The sequence below is a fragment of the Bubalus kerabau genome, chromosome 17 (genome assembly GCF_029407905.1).
Source record: "Bubalus kerabau isolate K-KA32 ecotype Philippines breed swamp buffalo chromosome 17, PCC_UOA_SB_1v2, whole genome shotgun sequence".
Classification (NCBI taxonomy): domain Eukaryota; kingdom Metazoa; phylum Chordata; class Mammalia; order Artiodactyla; family Bovidae; genus Bubalus; species Bubalus kerabau.
Window position 1 is genome coordinate 68,621,728 of NC_073640.1, and position 27,206 is coordinate 68,648,933.

Here is a 27,206-nt window from a genome sequence, read left to right on the forward strand (position 1 = left end):
ATGGATGATCAGAGAGGCCCATGCGGGGAGCCCCAACCCCCCACAAAGGTCATACCTCCAGAGCATGGCCAGGAGGGAATCCAAGAGCTGCAGAATCTGGAAGGAGCCACGGACCTGTCTCGGGAGCAAGTGAGAGCATGGAAACAGGTAGAAGGGAGTCAGGTGGGTGTGGCTGTTTGAGGAATGGGGAGGTTCGGCAAAGGACAGGAATGGACGCATTGCTTCCAGGAATTCCAGTGGATGCAATCAGTTCCTAAGCATTTTTTCTAGTCAGTGTGAGAATGAAGCTAATCCATCTTTGTCCCTCTGCCATGAAAGCCTCTAGTCTTAGGAGTGGGGAGAAAGGAATCCTGTCTTCCTGACATGATGCTAGGTTCAGTTTGCTGCAGGTAAATGCTCTGACAGCTGATTTACCCACGGCCACTTTGCCCAAGGGCACGTCATATTTCAGAATATGATCATTCCTTGCAACTGAAGGAGTGACTGCAAAGTGGACTCATTTTGCCCCCTAGTAGACATTGGGCTTCCCTGGAGGCTCAGATGGTGAAGAATCTGCTGACAATGCAGGAGACCTGGGTTCGATCCCTGGGCCAGGAAAATCCCCTGGAGAAGGGAATGGCTACCGACTCCAGTGTTCTTGCCTGGAGAATCCCATGAACAGAGGAACCTGGCGGCTAAAGTCCCTGGGGTTGCAAAGTGTCAGACATGACTGAACGACTAACACTTTCACTTCTGGACATTGAAGAATGAATGGAAGACGGTTGATTTGTTCAAATAAGGTTGGGTATGGGCTGCTGCTGCTGCTGCTGGTAAGTCGGTTCAGTCGTGTCCAACTCTGTGTGACTCTATAGCCGGCAGCCCACCAGGCCCCACTGTCCCTGGGATTCTCAAGGTAAGAACACTGGAGTGGGTTGCCATTTCCTTCTCCAATGCGTGAAAGTGAAAAGTAAAAGTGAAGTCGCTCAGTCATGTCGAACTCTTCATTATCCCATTGACCGAGCCTACCAGGCTCCTCTGTCCATGGGATTCTCCAGGCAAGAGTACTGGAGTGCAATTGCCTACTCCGTGGGTATGGGCAGGGGATACTACTGACTTTCATGGAGTAGAGACCAAGAATACTGGTCATCAATTTCCTATGTACCGGGTAACCACCATTACAAAGATGCATGCATGCAAAGTCTCCAACAATGATGGAGTCAAGTGAGCTAGACCTAGAGTTCTTTACTTCCAGAGTCAGGGTCAGGCAGAAGCGGGTATGATTTGGAGAGACCTATGCATAGAGAAGTCCGAGTGCCAGTGTGATGTCCTGATTTGATTGCAAGATACGGTCTGAATAGATCCAGGACAGTCTTGGGTATCAGGAGATGATTATCAATCAGGGTGATGGGCGGACCAGAAGAAGTCAGGGCATATGCCCTAAAATGACATGAAGAAAGCTGGAGTCTTAGATCACGATACGAGGCAGATGGGGAAACAGGAAACAGTTTTCCATGGACTGAGGTAGAAGGCTTATTGACTCTGCTTGTTTGTCCCTTGTCAGGGCCAGAGAGCTCTCCCGCCAGAGACTGTTCCTGAAACAGGTGAGCTGGAGGGTCAGACGCCCAGGGAGAACTTGGAAAGGACCTGCTGGAAGACAGGGGAGAAACAAAAACGCTTCCATCTCAAGCACCTGAACTTCTGAAAGGTCCTGGTGAGTATTCAAAACCATGAAATTCAGCAGAGTTAGTGACTCCGTCCTATGGTGGCATGCAGCTGGGTAGCCAGCATCACCATGCTTGGATGGGTGGGGTGGAGATCATTGTCCAGTGCCAACCTTCTCCATCATCAACGTCCCAGAGCCCCACAGTCCAAGCTCTTAGCTTGGTTGCTTGATGGGAACTTCTCAGCCAACATCAGGGTTCCTGTGAGGCAGCACAGAAAATGCTCCTTGTTAAGTGTGGTTCTGAATCTCTTTCAGTGGATTCTGGGAGCGTAGATAATCCCTAAGCTGTGATCACTCACCTAGAGCCAGACATCCTGGAATGTGAAGTCAAGAGGGCCTTAGGAAGAATCACTATGAACAAAGCTAGTGGAGGTGATGGAATTCCAGTTGAACTATTTCAAATCCTCAGACACGATGCTGTGAAAGCATTGCCCTCAGTGAGTCAGCAAATTTGGAAAACTCAGCAGTGGCCACAGTGCCCCGCCCTCCACAGTTGTTGGAGAAGCAAATGCCAACCCAGTCCAGTACCCTTGCCTGGAAAATGCCATGGACGGTGGAGCCTAGTAGGCTACAGTCCACAGGGTCGCAAAGAGTTGGACATGACTGAGCAACTTCACTTTCACTTTCAACAGTTGCTGGCATCGAAAATAAAGCTAACTTTCCTTTCCCCCAACCTGGCCTCTGTATTGGCTTTTAAGTGCGAGCAGCCAGACACCAATATCTATTACAATATCATCCTTGAGTTTGCCGCCCCCAACAAATTCCCAGGCTAATTAATAGAAGAAAACGCTGATTCTTTAAAAAGAAATACTTTATTTTCTCCATTCTGCTCCAAATGACCTCTCTTCATTTCTGCTGGAGGAGAGCCAGGTGGGATGAAAGAATGCTACCTTGAAGAATCTTTTCAAGCACAGACACCCTAGAATCTCAGTGTTCAAAAGGGCATTAATATTACATTACCTAACAGTTCATAATTCCAAAAGAATACAGTTACTTTAAATGCTCGAGTGGATGCTCAGTCGCTTCAGTCATGTCCGAATCTTTGCAACCCAACAGACCACAGCCTGCCAGGCTCCCCTGTCCATGGGATTCTCCAGGCAAAATACTGGAGTGGGTTACCATTCCCTTCTCCAGGGAATCTTCCTGATGAGGGGATCGAACCTGGGTCTTCTAGGCTGCAGGTGGATTGTTTACTGCTGAGCTACTGGGGAAGCCTTACAGAGGGTCGATATTCCACATAATAATGGCATGTAACAAACCGCTGCTATCATCTACTCCATATAAAAATCTTGGGGATAGGGTGGGATGATTTGGGAGAATGGCACTGACACATGTATAATATCATATATGAAACGAGTCGCCAGTCCAGGTTCGATGCACGATACTGGATGCTTGGGGCTGGTGCACTGGGACGACCCAGAGGGATGGGACAGGGAGGGAGGAGGGAGGAGGGTTCAGGATGGGGAACATGTGTATACCTGTGGCAGATTCATGTTGATACATGGCAAAAACAATACAAGATAGTAAAGTTAAAAAATAAAATAAAGAAAAAAAAAATCTTTGAAGGGGAAATACACAGGACACTTATTTGACAGAAATGTCTTTGTTTATTAGAAATTTAAGTTTCACTGGTGATCCTCTTTTTCATCTAGACACTCTGCTAGGAGCATCCTATTTTACGATGAAATCTTCCCTAATGGGGGGACAATCAGCAGTGACCTCAGTTTCACAAAGAAGAAAACTAATGAGACCTGCATTCACTGAAAGAAGAACAACACAAAGCCAAAACTTATCACCAAAACACAGGCTACACTAAAGTAGAAATCAAATTCTGAAGGGAAAGAATTCACACCTAATTCATGTGAATGGAACCCCATCGGGTTCCAGTATGATCGTAAGTTCTTCACATGTCACCCTTTCATTGTATCACATAAGTGACAAATAATCCCGAATTTCTTTCTCGGAGCAGAAGGCACTTGGACCTGAGGGCAGGGTCCTGAGCCAGTCATCTGGAATGGATTTTCCGGTGGCGTTTGAAAGTCCCCAGCTGACGGAAGGCTGTGTGACACTCGGGGCACACGTAGGGCTTGAGCCCAGAGTGGGTGCGACGGTGAACACTGAGGTTCCCTCGGTGGCTGAAGCTCTGTCACACTGCTCACAGCGGAAAGGCTTCTCCTGGGTGTGGGTCCTCTTGTGAGCGCACAGCGTGGAGTTGTGGGTGAACTTCTTGAGCCAGAGATCACAGCTGTAGGGCTTCTCGCCAATGTGGATCCGCTCATGAACCCGCAGATCTGAAAGCTGTATGAACACTTTGGCACAGATGTCGCATTGAAAGGGCCTCTCTCCTGTGTGTGTCCTCTGGTGCAGGCTAAGCTGAGACTGATAAGGAAAGCTCCTTTTGCACACCCTGCATTCAGAGTGTGCCCGTGGGGGTTTCTGCTCCCTCAGGAAGACTGGTGGGTCCCACAGTGCCATATGCACCAACAAATGGGACCCACGCTGTCCTGAGAACTCTCCTGGGTCCAAACACGTGGCTGCTTCTTGACCCACGTCTTGGCAAGTGGGACTGCTCTCCCGTTTCCTTTTGACATGTCTGCGATTCTTTACAGGACCTCGTCTGGATCCACTCATAGTGGAAACGTCTCCCTCTGGAACACAGGAAGAAAGGGTTCAGGAGACACATTTTAAAGATCAGTTTCTTCTTGAGGATTCGTCTCTCTCCCTATGCTCCCAGAATCCCCTGAAAGAAATTCAGCACCACACTTAACAAGGAACATTTTCTGTGCTGCTGGCCTCACTGGAAACCTGATGTTGGCTGAGAAGTTCCCATCAAGCAACCAAGCTAAGAGCTTGGACTGTGGGACAGTGGAACGTTGATGATGGAGAAGGTTGGCACTGGACAATGATCTCCACCCCACCCATCCAAGCATGGTGATGCTGGCTACCCAGCCCCATGCCACCATAGGAGGGAGTCACTAACTCTGCTGAATTCCACGGTTTTGAATACTCACCAGGACCCTTCAGAAGTTCAGGTTCTTGAGATTGAAGGGTTTTTGTCTCTCCCCTGTCTTCCAGCAGGTCCTTCTCCAAGTTCTTCCTGGGCGTCTGACCCTCCAGCTCACCTGTTTCAGGAACAGTCTCTGGCGGGAGAGCTCTCTGGTCCTGACAAGGGACAAACAAGCAGAGTCAAAGCCATTTACCCTAGTCCATGGAAAACTGTTTCCTGTTTCCAATTCTTCCTCGTACCTTGATCTAAGACTCCAGCTTTCTTCATGTCATTTTAGGGGATATGCCCTGACTTCTTCTTGTCCACCCCATCACCCTGATTGATAATCATCTCCTGATACTCAAGGCTGTCCTGGATCTATACAGACTGTATCTGGCAATCCAATCAGGACATCACAGTTGGCACTCTGACTTCTCTATGCATAGGTCTCTCCAAATCATACCCACTGCTGCCTGCCCTTGACTCTGGAAGTAAAGAACTCTAGGTCCAGCTCTCTTGACTCCATCACTGTTGGAGACTTTGCCTGGATGCATCTTTGCAATGGTGGTTACGCAGTAGATAGGAAGATGACGACCACAATTCTTGGTCTCTACTCCATGCAAGTCAATAGCATCCCCTGCCTATACCCAACCTTATTTGAAGAAATCAACTGTCTTCCATTCATTCTTCAATGTCTGAAAGGGAAAGTGTTAGTCGCTCAGTCGTGTCTGACTCTCTGCAAACCCATGGACTATAGCTGCCAGGTTCCTCTGTTCATGGGATTCTCCAGGCAAGAACACTAGAGTGGGTAGCCATTCCCTTCTCCTGGGGATCTTCCTGACCCAGGCATCGAACCCAGGTCTCATGCATTGTTGGCAGATTCTTCACCATATGAACCACCAGGGAAGCCCAATGTCTACTGGGGGGCAAAATGAGTCCAATTTCGAGTCACTCCTTCAGTTGCAAGGAATGATCATATTCTGAAATATGACATGCCCTTGGGCAAAGTGGCCATGGGTAAATCAGCTGTCAGTGCATTTACCTGCAGCAAATTGAACCTAGCATTATGTCAGGAAGACAGGATTCCCTTCTTCCCACTCCTAAGACTAGAAGCTTTCATAGGAGAGGGACAGAGATGGATTATCTTCATTCTCACACTGATTAGAAAAAATGCCTACGAATGGAATGCATCCACGGGAATTCCTGGAAGCAATGGGTCCATTCCTGTCCTCTGTCAAATCTCCCCATTCCTCCAGCAGCCACACCCACCTGAGTCTCTTCTACCTGCTTCCACTTTCTCACCTGCTCCCTAGATAGGTTCATGGCTCCTGGCGGATTCTGCAGCTCTTGGCTTCCTTCCTGGCCATCTTCTGGAGGTATGACCCTTGAGGGTGGTTCGGGCTCCCCGCATGGGTCTCTCTCATCATCCATGTCACCGGCCTTGGCTTCAGTCATCTCAATGTCGGGATCACGCACGGGATATTTCTGTCCTTGTATGCAGACTATGGTCTGTGAGGGGAGAAATCAATCAAGATCAGTCTCTATAAACCTGGAATGTAGCTTTCAGGCACCCAATGGCATTGACAATAGAAGCTCCCGTTTGGTGTAAAAGGTCGACATCCTTCAAGTTGAGACAGCCAAAAATATCTCCCAAATTGCCCAACTGTGAACTTCTCTCACCTGTTTGGGAACCACTGATACAGAGCCAAACCCGCAGGTCCTATCTTGTGATCCCTGCAGCTTGCACGTGTCTCCTCCTCCCACACCCATCACTAAGGTCCTACTCACCCAGTTCTTGGGTTTCTGCTTATTTCTCAGCACGTCCTCCAGGGCTTTGCAACTCTGCACTTCACTTTCTTTGAGCAGGACCTGGCACTCCAGGGGCATGCAGATCATGAACTGCTCCAGCACCAGCCTGTCCATCATCTGCTCCTTGGTGTGAAGATCTGGCCTCAGCCACAGATGGCAGAGTTCACGGAGTCTCCTCAGATCCTCAAACGGGTCGGACTCCTCTGAGCTGCTAAATGTTCTGAACCGGACGTGCCAGGTTTCCTGGTCACAGTCTGAGTCTTCCATGAGTGTGTCTTGGGGTGGCACGGATGCTGGTGACTCTGCCCCAGGGCTGTCTGTCATGTGTCCAGAACCCTGAAAAAATGGCTGGTCCTCAGCCATATTGATGGAGGAAATTTCCAGTAGGACTCTGAGCAAATGCTTCTAGAAGTGGGTGCCCAGTTGAAGCCTATGGAAATGGATTTCCTCTGCTTTTCCTCAGCATTAAAGTCACTGGTGAGCAGTCTAGGGAGACAAAAAAAAAGAGAAACAATGGTTTCACTTTTATCCACCCTTCTGTCTCACCTACATCCCATATATTGGACACCATTGCTCAAATCATTCAATATTTCATAAAACTGTCTGGTCAGAAATGACCATAGGGCTTCCTTGGTGGTCCAGTGGCTAAGAATCTGCCTGCCAATGCAGGGGGACATGGGTTTGATCCCTGATATGGGAAGACCCCGCCTGCCTCGAAGCCTGTGCACCACAACTCTTGAGCCTGAGAGGGGCAACTACTGAACCCAAGCTGTAGACTCCCAGCTCTGCCACGGGAGAAGCCACCACAATGAGAAGCCCATACCCCTCAGCTAGAGAGTAGTCCCCACTAGCTACGACTAGAGAAAGCCCTCACAGCAAAGAAGACCCAGCCCAGCCAAAATCAAGGAATTAAAAAACTTAAAACTAATAATAAACATATATGTAGTTTTTAAATGGCCATAGGGTGCCGCTCAGAAAGCCCTGAAGAAAACGAGCCACCTCACAGCAACATGTGTGGAAACATTTTTCTCCCCTGGCAGAAGACCTGGATTAACCATTGTTAACGTGGAGTTAGAGGAAGATCTCCTGTCACAAGGTCTCCCAGCTAATGTAAGATGAAAAGAAAGCAACATCTTTCTGAAACCCACCCGTGTGTCCTGATTTCTAGCCATCCTCCTTGGACGTGCCCACTCATCACTTACCCCTTCCAGGTCTCTTGCCTTCAGCCTCCTCAGGTCAGGCACTGGCTCTCAAAGTGTGTCTGGAGCTGAAATGTCTGTATTTATAGAGAGTTGGATGAAACTCCAGGGGTTTCAGGCCATAACCTCATCATCCCAGTGATTGGATAAAGGGCATGGAAGGAACCACTTTGCCTAATCTGGGTAGATTCCATTTCCTGTGGAGACTCCAACAGGACTAACCATTAAAGAGGCCACCATATTGGTTTGGCAGTAAACTTTCTCTAATATATTTTATTTACTTTAGACTTCATGGATGGCATTTCTTGGGGAAACAGATTGATTTTCCTGATCTAATGAGTTTTTTCTCTCTGCTTGGAGACTGTGAAGCAGTCCAATAATTGTAATCCGATGGTTGTAATCAAATTGGGTTACCTAATCTTGTTTCTTTTCTCATGAAATAAGTCATCAAAGACTTTTGTCTAAAATCAGCTGATGAGATCAACTGTAAGAAACCATTTCAGAGAGGCATCACAGAAACCAGAGGTTGTACACCAGTAGGGAAAAAGAGGAGAAGGCAATGGCACCCCACTCCAGTGCTCTTGCCAGAAAAATCCCATGGATGGAGGAGCCTGATGGGCTACAGTCCACGGGGTCCCTAAGAGTCAGACACTACCAAGCGACTTCACTCCCACTTTTCCCTTTCATGCATTGGAGAAGGAAATGGCAACCCACTCCAGTGTTCTTGCCTGGAGAATCCCAGGGACAGGGGAGCCTGGTGAGCGGCCATCTATGGGGTCTCACAATGTCAGACATGACTGGAGCAACTTAGCAGCAGTTAGCAGCAGCAGGGGAAAAGAATGACACTTATCAATTTAAGAAGCCTTCTTTTTCTAAATACCTAAGGAAGCAGTATCCAAACTAGACTAGTACAAAGGGAACATATCTCAACATAATAATGGCCACATAGACAAAACCATGGCTATCACCTACTGTAGCAAAGTCTTAGAAGAGAAAACACACAGCTCTTTGATAGAAATGTGTTTGTTTATTTGAAATTTAAATTACACTGGTGAACCTGTATTTAATCTAGCCATCCTGCTGCTGCTGCTAAGTCGCTTCAGTCGTGTCCGACTCTGTGAGGCCCCATAGATGGCAGCCCACCAGGCTGCCCCATCACTGGGATTCTCCAGGCAAGAACACTGGAGTGGGTTGCCATTTCCTTCTCCAATGCATGAAAGGGAAAAGTGAAAGTGAAGTCGCTCAGTCGTATCTGACTCTTAGCGACCCCATGGACTGTAGCCCACCAGGCTCCTCCATCCATGGGATTTTCCAGGCAAGAGTACTGGAGTGGAGTGCCATTGCCTTCTCCAGCTGTCCTGCTAGGAGAATCCATTTTACAAGGAAATCACACCTGACAAGTAGGCAATCAGCAGTAGCCTCACTCTGATGATGAGGTAATGATAACCAGTGAGACACAGCTTCATTGGAAGAACAAGAAAAGCACAAAGCGAAAACATGTAAGAAAACCAGAGTCTAACATCGTAAGGCAATTCTCCTCCAATTGAAAATACACAAATGAAAATGAAAACTATAGTCTATAGCAATGTAGAAAACAAAATCCAAAAGGAAAAATAAGTCATAATGCAAATATCCTAATTCACTCAAATATCCTAATTCACGTGAGGGAACCCTGGGTTCCACGATCCTCCTATGCCCTTCCCCTGTCATCCACACTTTGTATCACACAGGTGACAAATCATTCTCAATTTTCTCATTAAAACAGAAAAGACCTGGACCTGAGGGCAGGGTCCTGAGCCAGTCATCTGGAATGGATTTTCCGGTGGCGTTTGAAAGTCCCCAGCTGACGGAAGGCTGTGTGACATTCGGGGCACACGTAGGGCTTGAGCCCAGAGTGGGTGCGTCGGTGAACATTGAGGTTCCCTCGGTGGCAAAAAGCTCTGTCACACTGCTCACAGCGGAAAGGCTTCTCCTGGGTGTGGGTCCTCTTGTGAGTGCGCAGCGTGGAGTTGTGGGCGAACTTCCTGAGGCAGACATCACAGCTGTAGGGCTTCTCGCCAGTGTGGATCCGCTGGTGGACCCGCAGGTCTGAAGGCTGTATGAACCCTCTGGCACAGATGTCGCATTGAAAGGGCCTCTCTCCTGTGTGTGTCCTCTGGTGCAAGGTAAGCTGAGATTGACAAGGAAAGCTCTTTTTGCACACCTTGCATTCAGAGGGTGCCCGTCCCGGGGTTTCTGCTCCCTCAGGAAGACTGGTGGGTCCAACGGTGCCAGATGAACGAATAGAATGGGACCCAAGCTGTCCTGAGAACTCTCCTTGGTCCAAACACGTGGCTGCCTCTTGACCCACGTCTTGGCAAGTGGGACTGCTCTCCCGCTTCCTTTTGTTACGTCTGTGATTCTTCAGAGGACCTCGTCTGGATCCACTTGGAGTGGAAACGTCTCTCTCTGGAACACAAGAGGAAAGGGTTCAAGGGCCACATTTGAAGTATCACTTCCTTCCTAGGGACTCTCACCTCTCTCCCTGCCCTCCCAGAATCTTCTGAAAGAAGAGACTCAGCAACATATTTATCAAGGAGCATTTTCCATGGTGCCAGTCTGATTGGAACCATCCCTAATCTTGGCTACAGTCTTCACAGCATCGAAACTACCTAAGAGTCTAGCTGATGAAACACTCTGGAACGTTGACGATGGAGAAGGTTGGCATTGAAGACCCAACTCCTATGCCACAACACCAAGGGATGGAAATCCTGGGTATCCCTTCCTGGACATCAGTGGAGGCAGGCAGTACTTCCTGTAGTCTCCAAGTTTTTAATACTCACCACGATCGTGCAGAAGTTGAGGCTCTTGAGACAAAAGGGTTCTTGTCACTCCTGTGTCTTCCCGCAGGTCCTTCATCAAGTACTCCTTGGAGGGCGTCTGACCCTCCAGTTCACCTCTTTCAGGAATGGTCTCTGGCGGGAGAGCTTTCTGGCCCTGACAAAGGGCAACCAAGCAGAGTCAATCCCACTGCCTTAGCCCACGGCAAGCTCTGTCTCCTCTTTCCCCACCCGCCTCGTACCCTGATCTCACACTCCAGCTTTCTGAATATCAGTTTGGGAGATATGCCCTGACTGCTTCCCATCACCCTGATTGACAATCCTCTTCTGATTCCCATGTCTGTCCTTGATCTATACCGAACACCTCTGGCAAAAGTCCAGACTTCACAGCTGGCACTGCCAATTATCTTTGCACCTATCTCTCCACCTCATCTCACAGTCTCCAGGCCCTGAATCTGAAAGCAGAGGATTCTGGCTCTAGGGCTCCTGACTTCACCACTTGTGGATACCTTGCCTGGATTTGTCTTTGTCATGGAAGGTGGCCTGGGGCATAATAAGATGACAAGCAGTATAGCTGTTATACTATATAGCTCTGTTCTATACTATATAGCTCTATTCATGAGAAATCAGTAGCATCTCCTCCCCCCGATTCACATTTCAAAAAAATCCACTCTCTCCAGACATACTCCAAAATCTGATGGGGAAAATGACTCCAACGGGGAACTTGTTATGCAATTCAAGGTGTTTACAATATCCCCCAATATTAAGTGCCTCTGATGAAATCCATCATGGGTGAAACCGCTGTGAGTGCACTTATGCCTGATGAACTGACCCAGCACCATCCTGTGGAAACAGGACTCCTCTGCCCTCATGCTTAGGGCCACAAGCTTTCATGGTGAAGGACTATGAAAGATGGATTGTTTTCATTCTCACACTGGCTGGAAAATGCCGGGAACGGAATGCATCCATGGGAATTCCTGGAGGCAGAGGGTCCATTCCTGTCCTTTGCCCAGTTCTCCCAATTACTTCCACAGCCACCCCCACCCGACCCCCTTCTACCTGCTCCCAGACTGGAGGTCAGGACATCATACTCACCTGCCCCCTCGACAGGTCCTTGGCTCCTGGCAGATGCTGCCCGTCTTGGCTTTCCTGCTGGCCCTCGTCTGGAGGGATGACACTGACTGTAGGCTGGGGCTCCCTGGCTCGGTCTCCCTCACTGTGCCCCTCACTGACCTCAGATCCTAACATCTCAACACCCGAGACGGGCATCAAAACATCCTCGCCTTTGACACGCACTACAGCCTATGAGGAAAAATTCAAATAGGATCAGTCTCCCTTCACAAGATCCAAAAAGGTATTCATTGTGTATCCCACCCTAGGAGCCCACCTCCTGGGAATGACATTTGAAAGACCAACACCCTCCAAGTGAGGATCAACAGAAACATCTCCAGTGATGCCACAGGCCAAGTGCTCACCCCTCTGGGAATCACTGATTTAGAGCCAAGCCCTCTGATCCTTCTGCTTCATCTCCCAGCTCCCAGCCCCTCATCGCACCGTTCCCTGTCTCACAGGGTCACTAGGTCCTACTCACCCATTTCGTCAGTTTCTGCTTCTTTCTCAGCACCTCCTCCAGATCCTTACAAGTCTCGGCACCACTACTTTTGACTAAGACCTGGATGTCCGGCGGCATGCACATCACAAACTGCTCCAGCACCAGCCTGTCCACCATCTCCTCCTTGGTGTGAAGATCCGGCCTCAGCCACAGCCCGCAGAGTTCACGGAGCCTCCTCAGAGCCTTCATGGGGTCGGATTCGTCGGAGCTGCTAAACGTTCTGAAGCGAACGCGCAACTCTTCCAGGTCTGAGTCGCGGTTTTCCCTTCGGGTGTCTTGGCCTGGCGCAGACGCCGGCGACTCTGCTCCGGGGATGTCCGCGACGGGGCCACGACCCCTTGTCTGGTTCTCAGCCATACCGACTGTAGAGCTTTTCAGTAGGACTCTGGGCAAATGCTTCTAGAAGTCCGTGCCCAACTGACCCCGATCGAAAGGAATTTCCTCTTGCTTTTCCTCAGGAATAGATTCAGTGTTCAGAAATAGGGGGCAAAAAAGAAAAAAGAATGCAGCCAATTAGTTTTATTTTCATCCACCCTACCATCCCTCATCCCAATACTGGGCAGTATTCCCCCCTCAGAATTTCACACCAGGGACAAGAATCCATTCTCTTCCTCCTCCGCCATCCATCTTATACTACAAGAAACTGTGTGGTCACAACTGTCCACAGGGCGGTGCTTAAAAGCCCTTGTTGAAAAAATGAACCACCCCACAGGCCACCATGGAGTGTGGAAACAATCTCATCTCACAGAAGATTCCACAAATGAACCACGGTTTATGTGTGGCCGGAGGGAGACGGGTGGATTTCACACGGTCTCTGAGCGAATGCAAGGGGAACAGAAAGCCAGGACTTACTGAAACCCACTTCCACGGGCCCTGACTCTCTAGCGTTCTCTTTAGACACTTCCCATCAATCACCTCCTTGAAGCCTTCTCGCCTCGGTCCTCCTCAGTTGGGGACTCGCTCTCCAACTCGGCTGGCGGAGACACGTCTCTCTTTCGCGCTGGAGAAACGCCGGCCCTCTCGGCCTGTTACCCGATCGGCGCATGGATTCGGTGAGGGCGGGGCGAAACGTTCTAGATAATCCCTCTTTACTTAATCACAGGGATTCGATTGCCCACGGAAACTCGCTCAGGAGAACCACGATTTACTAAAGAGGCGTCCATAGTGGTTTAGCGACAGGTTCTGTGTATTTTTGTTGTTGTTCTGTTTTTGGCCAAGCAGGGAGGCAGGTGCCATCTTAGTTCCCAAAAGGCGGAAGGACACCACGGCGCCTGCCGCGGGAGCGCTGAGTCTCACCCGCTGGGCGCGCGGGAAATCCCTCGGTTTCCTTTTGGATTTCATTGATTTTGGACTTTGGGAATTGCATTTTGCGATGAACGGACTGGTTTCAATGATCTCATGAATTTTTGGTCTCGCTGCCTGGAGGGTATGACAGAGTCAGAGACATGGTGGTGGGAACCAGATCGGTTTGACTCCTCTTGTCTTTTCTGTTCTTGTGAGATAAGGCTTAAAAGGCTTTTCTAAAATCAGCTGATGAGCTAAGGTGTGAGCAGACCCGATTTCTAAGTAGCCTTTTTGAAGAGTAGAAGTTGTACACCAATAGGAAAGAAGAATGACCCCTATCACTTTCAGAAGCCTTCCTTTTTGGAAACACCTCGGGAAGAAATCCCCGAACAAGTATGGAGTGAGTGAATCTACCTCAGCATAATAACAGCCATGTAGGCAAAACCACGGCCATCACCTATTCCCTGTAGAAAAGTCTTAGAAACTATGAGACACATTTGACAGAAATGTGTTTATTTACATTTAAATTCCACTGGAGAGCTTGGCCTCTGTGCCAGGTCCTGCAGGTTTACAGAGAAGTCCTGCCTAACAGGAAGGCAGTCAACAGTAGGCTCAGTTTCATGATGAAATAGTGATAACTAATGAGACATGCTTTCAGTAAAAGAATAACAAAAGAAAGCAAAAACTTTTTGAAACAGGGTACACTAAAGTAGAAAACAAAATCCAAAGGTAACAATAAGCCATCACTCAAATATCCTCCTCATTCATGTAAATGGAACCCCCTGGACCCAATATCCTCCAAAGCTCGTCCCATGTCATCCACCCTTTGTGTTACAGAAGTGACAAATCATTGTGAATTTCCTACTTGGACCCGAGGGCAGGGTCCTGGGCCAGTGGTTCGGAATGGGTTTCCTGGTGGGATTTGACAGACCTCAGGGAGCAGAAGACCGGTGACACTCGGGGCACATGTAGGGCTCGAGCCCAGAGTGTGTCCACTGAGGTTCCCACTGTGGTCGAAAGCTTTTTCACAGTGCTCACAGCAGAAAGGCTTCTCTTGGGTGTGGGTCCTCTGGTAACCGTGAAGCGTGGAGTCGTGAGGGAACTTCTAGGGGCAGAGATCGCAGCCGTAGGGCTTTTCGCCCAGTGGGTCTCCTGGTGAACACACAGGTCCCGAGGCTGCATGAACCACTGGACATGGAAGTTGCTTTTTTCTCTTTGTAATTTAAAGGGCCGTCTCTGTTAATGGGCTTCCAGAATAAAGGCCCATTACTTTGATAAGCACGGGCTCAGCAGAAGACTCACAGAATATGTGTACAAGAATGTTTCCAAAGGCTCCAGAGATGACCCCAACTCTGCTTCCTGCTTCCCCTGGACAATACTCCATCTCCTGGGTGGGGCGGCTACTTGGTCCAGCTGACTTTAGGAATGTCATAGTGCTCCGTGAGCGTGTCCAGGTGTCTGTTGAAGTCCTCCACTCTCTGCTTGTGAGTTTTGGATGCTTTCTTCAGCATCCTCTCCATTTGTGCTTCTCCTGCACCTTCTCAAAGGCCACCTAGGCTGGAGTGTGCTTGTCGAGGTGGCGCCTCAGCTCCTCCTCCTGGTTCTTCTGGATTTTTCCCATCGTTTCCAGGAGTTTTGCCTTGTCTCTGTCCTTTTTCTCCTTCCGCTTGGTCACGCCAAGTTCGGTGACTCCTTGCAGCTTCCGGGGTCCCTTTGGACCTGCTCGTAGGCGTCCATGCTGCCCATCTTTGGATTCGGATTTCTAAATGGACAAAAGTCAGGGGGCGTCAGGTTTCTCAAATGGAAATTGGGACAATATCGTTCTGTATTGTAGATCTGAGAGGGTCTCTCTGTGCGTGTTAACACAAATGAACACAGACGAACATGTCTGCTTAGCCCAGGGGGCGAAGGTTCAGAAAGCCTTGAGGAAGAAATGCAGCACACCACACCACAGCATGGAGGCTGGCAACACCTATAAATCAGGGTGATGTATAAACCTATAAATCAGATGGAGGCAGGAGGGGGAACCTGAAAGACCTCTTATTTAAATGTCTTTTCTGCAAGAGAAGAATCCGTGTTCCGCTATATTTCCAAAGTTCCATTTACATGTTTCAAGTCCGTTTTCCCCCCTCACAGAGAGCTCAGCACCCAACCGTAGTTAATATGGAGTTTAAGGGAGATCCACTGCTTTCACAAGGCCTTTGAGCTGATGCAAGGTGAGTAGAAAACCCAGCCTTCTGAAACCCACCACCTCCTTCTGTACTGATTCCCAAACCTTCTCCTTAGACGTTCTCACTCATCACTTACCTCCATTGAGCCCTCTTGCCCTAAGCCTCCTCAAGTCAGTGACTGGCTATCAGAGTGTGTCTGGGGCTAAAACTCTCTATTTATAGAGATGGGGGAAATGGCAAGGGTCCCTGCTTGTTACCCCATCAGCACAGCGATTGTGTAACGGCAGGTCAAGCCATTTATATGACCTCATTTTAGATAATCCAATTTATCCATGGATCCAGTTTCACACGGACACTCCACCAGAAAAAAACACAGTATATCAAAGAGGCCTCCATATTGGTTTTGTGGTAGACTTCTCTGCTACGTCAGGGGGTAAAGAATCCTCCTGCAATGCAGGAGATGCTAGAGTAATTCCTGGGTCAGGAAGATCTGCTGGAGAAGGGATAGGCTCCCCACTTCAGTGTTCTTGGGCTTCCCTTGTGGCTCAGCTGGGAAAGAAGTAAAGTGAAAATCTTTTAGCTGTCCGAGCCTTTGTGACCCCGTGGATATACAGTCCATGGAATTCTCTGGACCAGAAGACTGGAGTGGGTAGCCGTTCCCTTCTTCGAGGGATCTTCCCAACCCAGGGAGCGAAGCCAGGTCTCCCGCATTGCAGGCAGATTCTTTTTTTTTTTTTAATTTATTTTTTTTTCTAGTTTAATTTTATTTTATTTTTAAACTTTACAATATTGTATTAGTTTTGCCAAATATCGAAATGAATCCAACACAGGTATACCTGTGTTCCCCATCCGGAGCCCTCCTCCCTCCTCCCTCCCCACACCCTCCCTCTGAGTCATCCCAGTGCACCAGCCCCAAGCATCCAGTATCGTGCATCGAACCTGGACTGGTGACTCGTTTCATACATGATATTATACATGTTTCAATGCCATTCTCCCAAATCTCCCCACCCTCTCCCTCTCCCACAGAGTCCATAAGACTGATCTATACATCAGTGTCTCTTTTGCTGTCTCGTACCACCAGGGAAGCCCGTGCACTTTTTGGAGGTAAGATTGGTTTTCCTGATCTAGCAAATACTTTTCTCATTTACCTGGAGAGTTGGAAGGAGTCAAAGCATAGGTATCTGAAAATTTTAACCAGTTTGGTTCGCCTATGCGTCCCTGGTGGCTCAGTGGTAAAGAATCTACCTGCCAATGCAGAAGACATGGGTTCACTCTCTGGGTTCGGAAGATCTCTCGCAGAAGGAAATGGACAACACACTGCAGTAATCTTGCCTGGAAAATTCGATGGACAGAAGAACCTGGTGGGCCATGGAATAGCAGAGTCGGACACAACTCAGCGACTAAACAACCCTTTTTAAAATTCCACATGTAAAGATCTCGGACCAAGTCCGAATCTGGAATGTTCTGCAGGGAACGTGCCACTTTTGGGGTCGCAGCCTGGCTTTTCATTAAGTACACTTTGGTGCGGCACAGACACCAGTGGTTCTGATTACAGCCTGTCTAGGACTATTCCATGACCCCACAAAAAATGTACATTCTTTAGCCATAGTGACTGAGGAATTTACTAGCAAAATGTTGAGCACATGCTTCTAGAAGCCCATGACAAATTCACCCCTATGTAAAGGGTTTTCCTCTACCTTTCATCAGCAATGTATTCACTGCTCAGAAGAATGGGGGCAAAAGATAAATGAACAGAACTAGTTCCATTTTATTCCACCCTTCCATCTCCTCTACATTGCTCACCCCAATACCCAATACCATTCTCTCACTGGTACAATCTTTCATATTGAATGGACCTTAGTCCATCCATCATTCTTCTGACATCCACCTTTATGGGAAAAAAAGGTTGAAATGTCTGAATGGCTCCCTAGATTTTGATTCTGTCGTCTGGGACTATGTTGTCCTTTGCTGTACTTTCAAGAAATTTACAGTGTGTGAGACTCCTCAAATGGACATGAACCGCAATGACAGGTTTTATATGATTCGGTCAAGACAAGCCACCAGGCAAGGCTCTCCGTCATGATTCTTCTGGGGGAAAAAAATACGAGGAAGCCTATTTAAACACTGAATTCTATGTAGTATAGTGACGTTGGAAACATTAAGCACAGATTGTCCACACAAAACATTTACTTGCTGCCACCAGGGTATTTATTTGCTCCAAGGAAGGGACACACAAAAGGATCCAAAGAGAATCAAGTTCCTGATCACATACTTGTTATGGTCATGAAACACACAACATACAGTTTTGACTCTTATCTAAAGTGTACGATCTTGGTCCATCAAGTTCGTTCACAATGTTGTGCAGCTGTCAATGTTGTCTACTTCCAAGCTTTCTCATCACCCCAAGAACAAAATGTGAATCATGAAAAGTCCCTCCCCATTCTCTGCTCACTTCCCCCCTTACCCTTGGCAATCCATTCATCTACTTCTTGCATCTATGGGTTCAGTTCAGGTCAGTTCAGTTCAGTCGCTCAGTCGTGTCCAACTCTTTGAGATGGCATGAAATGCAGCATGTCAGGCCACCCTGTCCATCAGCAGCTCCCGGAGTTTACTCAAACTCATGTCTATTGAGTCAGAGATGCCATCCAACCATCTGATCCTCTGTCGTCCCCTTCCCCTCCTGCCTTCAATCTTTCCCAGCATCAGGCTCTTTTCAAATGAGTCAGTTCTTTGCATCAGGTGGCCAAAGTGTTGGGGTTTCAGCTTCAGCTGAAATATTTTCCAATGATATTCAGGACTGATTTCCTTTAAGATTGACTGGTTGGATCCCCTTGCAGCCCAAAGGACACTCAAGAGTCTTCCCCAACACCAAGGTTCAAAAGCATCAGTTTCTTGCCTCTCAGCTTTCTTTAAGTCCAACTCTCACATCCATACATGACTACTGGAAAAACCATAGCTTTGACTAGCTGGACCTTTGTTGGCCAAGTAATGTCTCTGTTTTTTACTGCACTGTCGAGATTGGTCATAACTCCTTTCCAGGGAGCAAGAGTCTTAATTTCATGGCTGTAGTCACCATCTGCAGTGAGTTTGGAGCTCCCCCTCCCCAAAAATAAATTATCTCACTGTTTCCACTGTTTCCCCATCTATTTGCCATGAAGGGATGGGACTGGATGCCATGATCTTAGTTTCCTGAACGTTGAATTTTAAGCCAACTTTTTCACTCTCATCTTTCACTTTCATCAAGGGACTCCTTGGTTCTTCTTTGCTTTCTGCCAAAAGCGTCGTGTCATCTGTGTATCTGAGGTTATTGATATTTCTCCTGCAAATCTTGATTCCAGCTTGTGTTTCATCCAGCCCAGCTTGTCTCATGATGTACTCTGCATATAAGTTACATAAGCAGGGTGACAGTATACAGTCTTGATGTACTCCTTTCCCAATTTGGAATCAGTCCATTGTTCCAAGTCCAGTTCTAACTGTTGCTTCCTGACCTGCATACAGATTTCTCAGGAGGCAGCTCAGGAAGTCTGGTATTCCTGTCTAACAATTTTTCACAGTTTCTTCTGATCCACACAGACAAAGGCTTTGGCATAGTCAGTAAAGCAGAAGTAGATGTTTCTCTGGAACGCTCTTGCTTTTTCAATGATCCAATTGATGTTGGCAATTTGATCTCTGGTTCCTCTGCCTTTTTTAAATCCAGCTTGAACATCTGAAAGTTCATGGTTCATGTACTGTTGAAGACCAGCTTGGAGAATTTTGAGCATTATTTTGCCAGCATGTGAGATGAGTGCAATTGTGCAGTAGTTTTAACATTCTTTGGCATTGCCTTTCTTTGGGATTGGAATGATAACTGACCTTTTCCAGTCCTGCGGCCACTGCTGTGTTTTCCAAATTTGCTGACTTATTGAGTGCAACACTTTCACAAAATCATGTCTGAGGATTTGAAATAGCTCAACTGGAATTCCATCACGTCCACTAGCTTTGTTCATAGTGATTCTTCCTAAGGCCCACTTGACTTCACATTTCAGGATGTCTGGCTCTAGATGAGTGATCACACCTTCGGGATTATCTGGGTCATGAAGATCTTTTTAGTGTAGTTCTGTGTATTCTTGGCACCTCTTCTTAATATCTTCTGCTTCTCTTGGGTCCATACTATTTCTGTCCTTTATTGTGCCCATCCTTGCATGAAATATTCCCTTGGCAAATCCAAATCCTTTCTCACACCCTCAGAGGGCACAACTCCTGACACTCTCTACCTCTCCTCCAACCCCAGCCACCTGGCACACCTGACCACACCAAGCCCAACTGGCTTTGCGGTCTAGTTTGTAGGGTTTTACTCTGCTGTCTGGAAAGTCCTTCCCCCGACACCCTCAGGCTGTCTTCAGATCTCCACACAATCAGTGGTTCTTTGGAGATGGACAGGCCTGGCTGTTGCTTTATCACCCGGCATCTCACTCCATCACCACGTTTCCTCAATAGCAGTTTCTCAGCGTCGGTATGTATTTTATTTTTAAATCCATTCATTTTTGGCTGTGCTGGGTCTTTGTTGCTGCTCAGGGCGCAGGGCTCCTCTCCAGTCGTGGGGCACAGGCTTCTCACTGCAGTGACCTCTCTTGTGTGGAGCCCGGGCTCTCGGGGCTCTGGGCTTCAGGAGTGGCGGCTCCCAGGCTTGGTGGTTGTGTCGCATGGCCTTAGTTGCTCCTGAGCCCTGGGACCTTCTCGGGTCAGGGATGGAACTCGTGTCCTCTCATTGGCAGGCACAGCCTTTACCTCCGAGCCCCCGGGGAAGCCCTGTTATTCACTTTTCTTAACTAGTACTTAACTGGGTCTGTGTTTTGAAGTCTTATTCATATTTCATTGTATTAATTTCTTGTGTTGATTCTTCGATAATGGTTCTAATACCCCTGTTTCTGAAGAGACCCAGGCTTTATATTCTATATTGCTTCTTTGAATTAGTTGCCTCCATCTTGGGCCTGTAAGTTAACATCCTTTGAGATAGAAGGAGGCAACAGAGGATGAGATGGTTGGATGGCATCACTGACTCAATGGACACGAGTTCTAGCAAACTCCTGGGAGACAGTGAAAGACAGGGAAGCCTGGAGTGCTGCAGTGCATGGAGTTGCAAAGTGAAAGAAAGTGAAGTGGCTCTTTGTGACCCCATGGACTGTAGCCAACCAGGTTCCTCCGTCCTTGGGATTCTCCAGGCAAGAATACTGCAGTGAGTTGCCATTCTCTTCTCTCGGGGATCTTCCCCACCGAGGGAGCAAAATCACGTCTCCTGATTTGGCAGGCGGATTCTTTACCACTGAGCCTCCTGGGAAACCATGAGAGAAGCAGACACAATTCTGAGAATTGACCCAAGAAATGAAAACAAATGTACCCTGGACCTGAAGGTTAACTGTATTGACAACAATCAAGATGACACTGATCAGACCAGTGATGACCAGTTTCAAGATGATTGTCAGAGCTGACTGCGCTGTTTCTGCCTGTAGCCCCCGCCCTCCATCTATAAAAGCTGTTGCTCATTAATTGTCTGGGGTGGGAGGTGGGGGGAGTCAGCCATTGGACAGACGTCTGCCCCGCCTCCACAGTTGTTAGATAAGGAAATGGCAACCGAGTCCAGTACTCTTGCCAGGAAAATGCCATGGGCGGAGGACCCTGGTAGGCTACAGTCCACGGGGTCGCAAAGAGTTGGACATGACTGAGCGACTTCAATTTCACTTTCAACAGTTGCTGGCATCCAGAATAAAGCTAACATTCCTTCCCCCCAACCTGGCCTCTGCATTGGCTTTTAAGTGGAGCAGCCAGACACCAATATCTATTACAATATCATCCTTGAGTTTGCCTCCCCCAGCAAATTCCCAGGCTAATTAATAGAAGAAAATGCTGATTCTTTGAAAAGAAATACTTTTATTTACTCCATTCTGCTCCAAATGACCTCTCTTCATTTCTGCTGGAGGACAGTCAAGTGGGATGAAAGAGTGCTACCTTGAAGAATCTTTTCTAGCTGAGACACCCTAGAATCTCAATGTTCAAATGGGCATTAATACTACATTACCTAACAGTTCATAATTCCAAAAGAATACAGGTACTTTAAATGCTCGAGTGGGTGCTTAGTCACCTCAGTCGTGTCCAACTCGTTGCAACCCAACAGACCATAGCCTGCCAGGCTCCTCTGTCCATGGGATTCTCCAGGCAAGAATTCTGGAGTGGGTTGCCATTCCCTTCTCCAGGGGATCTTCCTGATGAAGGGATCGAACCTGGGTCTTCTGTGCTGCAGGCAGATTCTTTACCGCTGAGTCACTGGGGAAGCCTTACAGAGGGATGATATCTCCACATAATAATGGGCATGTAACAAACTGCTGCTATCACCTACTCCATATAAAAAAAGCCTTGGGGATGGGGTGGGATGATTTGGGAGAATGGCATTGAAACATGTATAATATCATATATGAAAAAGTAGCCAGTCCAGGTTTGATGCATGATAGTGGATGCTTGGGGCTGGTGCACTGGGATGACCCAGAGGGATGGTATGGTGAAGGAGGAGGGAGGAGGGTTCAGGATGGGGACAACGTGTATACCTGTGGTGGATTCATGTTGATATATGGCAAAACCAATACATATTGTAAAGTTAAAATATAAAATAACAAGAAAAAATCTAGAAAGGGGAAATACACAGGACACTTATTTGACAGAAATGTCTTCGTTTATTTGAAATTTAAATTTCACTGGTGATCCTCTTTTTCATCTGGCCACTCTGCTAAGAGCATCCTACTGTACAATTAAATCTTCCCTAATGGAGGGGGGGACAATCAGCAGTGACCTCAATTTCACGAAGAAGTACTGAAAACTAATGAGACCTGCATTCACTGAATAAGAACAACACAAAGATGAAACTTATCACAAACACAGGCTACACTAAAGTAGAGAACAAAATCTGAAGGGAAAGATAAGTCGTCACTCAAATATTCACCAAATTCAAGTGAATAGAACCCCATCGGGTTCCAGTATGATCGTAAGTTCTTCAAATGTCACCCTTTCTTTGTATCACATAACTGACAAATAATCCCGAATTTCCTTCTGGGACTTGAGGGCAGGGTCCTGAGCCAGTCATCTGGAATGGATTTTCCGGTGGCGTCTGAAAGTCCCCAGCTGACGGAAGGCTGTGTGACACTCAGGGCACACGTAGGGCTTGAGCCCAGAGTGGGTGCGTCGGTGAACGTTGAGGTTCCCTCGGTGGCCGAAAGCTCTGTCACACTGCTCACAGCGGAAAGGCTTCTCCTGGGTGTGGGTCCTCTTGTGAGCGCACAGGGTGGAGTCCTGGGTGAACTTCTTGAGGCAGATATCACAGCTGTAGGGCTTCTCACCAGTGTGGATCCGCTCGTGAACCCGCAGATCTGAAAGTTGTATGAACCCTTTGGCACAGATGTCGCATTGAAAGGGCCTCTCTCCTGTGTGTGTCCTCTGGTGCAGGGTAAGCTGAGATTGATAAGGAAAGCTCTTTTTGCACACCCTGCATTCAGAGGGTGCTGTCCCGGGGTTTCTGGTCCCTCAGGAAGACTGGTGGGTCCCACGGTCCCAGATGAACCAACAGAACGGGACCCAAGCTGTCCTGAGAACTCTCCTTTGTCCAAACACATGGCTGCTTCTTGACGCACGTCTTGGCAAGTCGGACTGCGGTCCCATTTCCTTTTGACATGTCTGCGATTCTTTAGAGGACCTCGTCTTGATCCACTCATAGTGGAAACGTCTCCCTCTGGAACACAGGAAGAAAGGGTTCAGGAGACACATTTTAAATATCAGTTTCTTCTTGAGGATTCTTCTGTCTCTCTATGCTCCCAGAATCTGCTGAGAGAAATTCAGCACCACATTTAGCAAGGAGCATTTTCTGTGTGGCTGGCCTCACTGGAACTCTGATGTTGGCTGAGAAGTTCCCATCAAGCAACCAAGCTAAGAGCTTGGACTGTGGGACACTGGAACGTTGATGATGGAGAAGGTTGGCACTGGACAATGATCTCCACCCACCCATCCAAGGATGGTGATGCTGGCTACCCAGCCCCATGCCACCATAGGAGGGAGTCACTAACTCTGCTGAATTCCACGGTTTTGAATACTCACCAGGACCCTTCAGCAGTTCAGGTTCTTGAGATTGAAGGGTTTTTGTCTCTCCCCTGTCTTCCAGCAGGTCCTTCTCCAAGTTCTCCCTGGGCGTCTGACCCTCCAGCTCACCTGTTTCAGGAACAGTCTCTGGTGAGAGAGCTCTCTCATCCTGACAAGGGACAAACAAGCAGAGTCGAAGCCATTTACCTTAGTCCATGGAAAACTGTTTCCTGTTTCCCCATCTCCCTCGTATCTTGATCTAAGATTCCAACTTTCTTCATGTCATTGTAGGGGATATGCCCTGACTTCTTCTGGTCCACCCCATCACCCTGATTGATAATCATCTGCTGAAACTCAGTCTGTCCTGGATCTATTCAGACCGTATATTGCAATCAAATCAGGACATCACAGTTGGCACTCTGACTTCTCTATGCATAGGTCTCTCCAAATCATACCCACTCCTGCCTGCCCCTGACTCTGGAAGTAAAGAACTCTAGGTCCAGCTCTCTTGACTCCATCATTGTTGGAGACTTTGCCTGGATGCATCTTTGCAATGGTGGTTACCCAGTACATAGGAAGCTGATGACCAGTATTCTTGGTCTCTACTCCATGCAAGTCAATAGCATCCGCTGCCTATACCCAACCTTATTTGAACAAATCAACTGCCTTCCATTCATTCTTCAATGTCTGAAAGGGAAAGTGTTAGTCGCTAAGTCGTGTCTGACTGTCTGCAAACCCATGGACTATAGCTGCCAGATTCCTCTGTTCATGGGATTCTCCAGGCAAGAACACTAGAGTGGCTAGTCATTCCCTTCTCCAGGGGATCCTCCTGACCCAGGCATCGAACCCAGGTATCCTGCATTGTCGGCAGATTCTTCACCATATGAACCACCAGGGAAGCCCAATGTCTACTGGGGGGCAAAATGAGTCCACTTTTGAGTCACTCCATCAGTTGCAAGGAATGATCATATTCTGAAATATGACGTGTCCTTGGGCAAAGTGGCCTTGGGTAAATCAGCTGTCAGTGCATTTACCTGCAGCAAATTGAACCTAGCATCATATAAGGAAGACAGGATTCCCTTCTCCCCAGTTCTAAGACTAGAAGCTTTCATAGCAGAGGGACAGAGATGGATTATCTTCTTTATCACACTGATTAGAAAAAAAAGCCTAGGAACTGAATGCATCCATGGGAATTCCTGGAAGCATTGGGTCCATTCCTGTTCTTTGCCAAATCTCCCCATTACTCCAGCAGCCACACCAACCTGCCTCTCTTCTACCTGCTTACAGGCTCTCACCTGCTCCCTAGACAGGTTCGTGGGTCCTGGCAGATTCTGCAGCTCTTGACTTCCTTCCTGGCTATCCTCTGGAGATATGACCCTAACGGGGGTTTGGGGCTCCTCCCACGGGTCTCTCTCATCGTCCATTTCACTGGCCTTGGCTTCAACCATCTCAATATCGGGATCATGTACAAGATATTTCTGCCCTTGTATGCAGACTATGGTCTGTGAGGGGAGAAATCATCAAGATCAGTCTCTATAAGGCCTGGAATGTACCTTTCAGGCATCCAATGTCATTGACAATAGAAGCTCCCGTTTGGTGTAAAAGATCTACATCCTTCGAGTTGAGACAGTCAGAAGTATCTCCCAAATTGCCCAATTGTGAACTTCTCTCACCTGTTTGGGAACCACTGATACAGAGCCAAACCCGCAGGTCCTATCTTGTGATCCCTGCAGCTTGCACGTGTCTCCTCCTCCCACACCCATCACTAAGGTCCTACTCACCCACTACTTGGGTTTCTGCTTATTTCTCAGCACGTCCTCCAGGGCTTTGCAACTCTGCACCCCACTTTCTTTGAGCTGGACCTGGCACTCCAGGGGCATGCAGAACATGTACTGCTCCAGCACCAGCCTGTCCATCATCTGCTCCTTGGTGTGAAGATCTGGCCTCAGCCACAGATGGCAGAGTTCACGGAGTCTCCTCAGATCCTCGACGGGGTCGGACTCCTCTGAGCTGCTAAATGTTCTGAACCGGATGTGCCAGGTTTCCTGGTCACAGTCTGAGTCTTCCATGAGTGTGTCTTGGGGTGGCACGGATGCCGGTGACTCTGCCCCAGGGCTGTCTGTCATGTGTCCAGAACCCTGAAAAAATGGCTGGTCCTCAGCCATATTGATGGAGGAAATTTCCAGTAGGACTCTGAGCAAATGCTTCTAGAAGTGGGTGCCCAGTTGACGCCTATGGAAATGGATTTCCTCTGCTTTTCCTCAGCATTAAAGTCACTGGTTAGCAGTCTAGGGAGACAAAAAAAAAGAGAAACAAATGGGTTTCATTTTTTCCCACCCTTCTGTCTTCCCTACATCCCAATATTGAACACCATTCCCCGACTCATTCAATATTTCATAAAACTGTCTGGTCAGAAATGGCCATAGGGCTTCCTTGGTGGTCCAGTGGCTAGGAATCTGCCTGCCAATGCAGGGGGACATGGGTTTGATCCCTGATATGGGAAGACCCCGCCTGCCTCGAAGCCTGTGCACCACAACTCTTGAGCCTGAGAGGGGCAACTACTGAACCCGAGCTGTAGACTCCCAGCTCTCCCACGGGAGAAGCCACCACAATGAGAAGCCCATACCCCTCAGCTAGAGAGTAGTCCCCACTAGCTACGACTAGAGAAAGCCCTCACAGCAAAGAAGACCCAGCCCAGCCAAAATCAAGGAATTAAAAACTTAAAACTAATAATAAACATATATGTAGTTTTTAAAAGGCCATAGGGTGCCGCTCAGAAACCCTTGAAGAAAACGAGCCACCTCAAAGCAACATTAGTGGAAACATTCTTCTCCCCTCGCAGAAGACCTGGATTAACCGTTGTTAACGTGGGGTTAGAGTAAGATCTCCTGTCACAAGGTCTCCTAGCTAATGTAGGATGAACAGAAAGTGAGACCTTTCTGAAACCCACCCGTGTGTCCTGATTTCTAGCCATCCTCCTTGGACGTGCCCACTCACCGCTTACCCCTTCCAGGTCCCTTGCCTTCAGCCTCCTCAGGTCAGGCACTGGCTCTCAAAGTGTGTCTGGAGCTGAAATGTCTGTATTTATAGAGAGTTGGGTGAATCTCCAGGAATTTCTGGCCATAACCTCATCATCCCAGTGATTCGATAAAGGGCATGGAAGGAACCACTTGGGATAATCTGGGTAGACTCCATTTCCTGTGGAGACTCCAACAGGAAGAACCATTAAAGAGTCCACCATATTGGTTTGCAGTAAACTTTCTCTAATGTATTTTATTTACTGTAGACTTCATGGATGGCATTTCTTGTGGAAACAGATTGATTTTCCTGATCTAATGAATTTTTTCTGCTTGGAGACTGTGAGGCAGTCCAATAATTGTAATCCGATGGTTGTAATCAAATTGGGTTGCCTAATCTTGTTTCTTTCTCATGAAATAAGTCATCAAAGATTTTGTCTAAAATCAGCTGATGAGATCAACTGTAAGAAACCATTTCAGAGAGGCATCACAAAAACCAGAGGTTGTACA

General features: G+C 47.9%; 3 protein-coding genes and 1 pseudogene across 4 annotated transcripts; all 4 read right to left on the reverse strand.

Annotated features, from left to right (window-relative positions):
• Positions 1 to 3,286: 3,286 nt before the first annotated feature.
• Positions 3,287 to 7,847, reverse strand: LOC129632232 (zinc finger and SCAN domain-containing protein 5B-like). Its single transcript, XM_055553729.1, has 5 exons — positions 7,700 to 7,847; positions 6,477 to 6,983; positions 5,991 to 6,197; positions 4,714 to 4,864; positions 3,287 to 4,350 (listed from the first exon to the last, which is right to left on the reverse strand). The coding sequence occupies exons 2-5, from the start codon at positions 6,858 to 6,860 to the stop codon at positions 3,629 to 3,631; spliced, it is 1,464 nt and encodes a 487-aa protein (XP_055409704.1). The 5' UTR covers positions 6,861 to 6,983; positions 7,700 to 7,847; the 3' UTR covers positions 3,287 to 3,628.
• A 506-nt stretch (positions 7,848 to 8,353) lies between these two features.
• LOC129632253 (zinc finger and SCAN domain-containing protein 5B-like) lies at positions 8,354 to 12,484 on the reverse strand. The gene is made up of 4 exons (XM_055553755.1): positions 12,107 to 12,484; positions 11,611 to 11,817; positions 10,519 to 10,672; positions 8,354 to 10,144 (listed from the first exon to the last, which is right to left on the reverse strand). Exons 1-4 carry the CDS (start codon positions 12,482 to 12,484, stop codon positions 9,498 to 9,500), a joined length of 1,386 nt encoding a protein of 461 aa, XP_055409730.1. The 3' UTR covers positions 8,354 to 9,497.
• A 1,066-nt stretch (positions 12,485 to 13,550) lies between these two features.
• On the reverse strand, positions 13,551 to 15,148 carry LOC129632298 (protein FAM32A-like; annotated as a pseudogene).
• A 7,115-nt stretch (positions 15,149 to 22,263) lies between these two features.
• On the reverse strand, positions 22,264 to 26,798 carry LOC129632261 (zinc finger and SCAN domain-containing protein 5C-like). 2 transcript variants are annotated; one of them, XM_055553771.1, is made up of 5 exons: positions 26,684 to 26,798; positions 25,461 to 25,967; positions 24,975 to 25,181; positions 23,698 to 23,848; positions 22,264 to 23,335 (listed from the first exon to the last, which is right to left on the reverse strand). In XM_055553771.1, the coding sequence occupies exons 3-5, from the start codon at positions 25,125 to 25,127 to the stop codon at positions 22,611 to 22,613; spliced, it is 1,029 nt and encodes a 342-aa protein (XP_055409746.1). In that variant the 5' UTR covers positions 25,128 to 25,181; positions 25,461 to 25,967; positions 26,684 to 26,798; the 3' UTR covers positions 22,264 to 22,610. The 2 variants fall into 2 exon arrangements, with proteins under 2 accessions (XP_055409746.1, XP_055409747.1); XM_055553772.1 differs by having other exon boundaries at positions 26,677 to 26,755.
• Between the last annotated feature and the right edge of the window lie 408 nt (positions 26,799 to 27,206).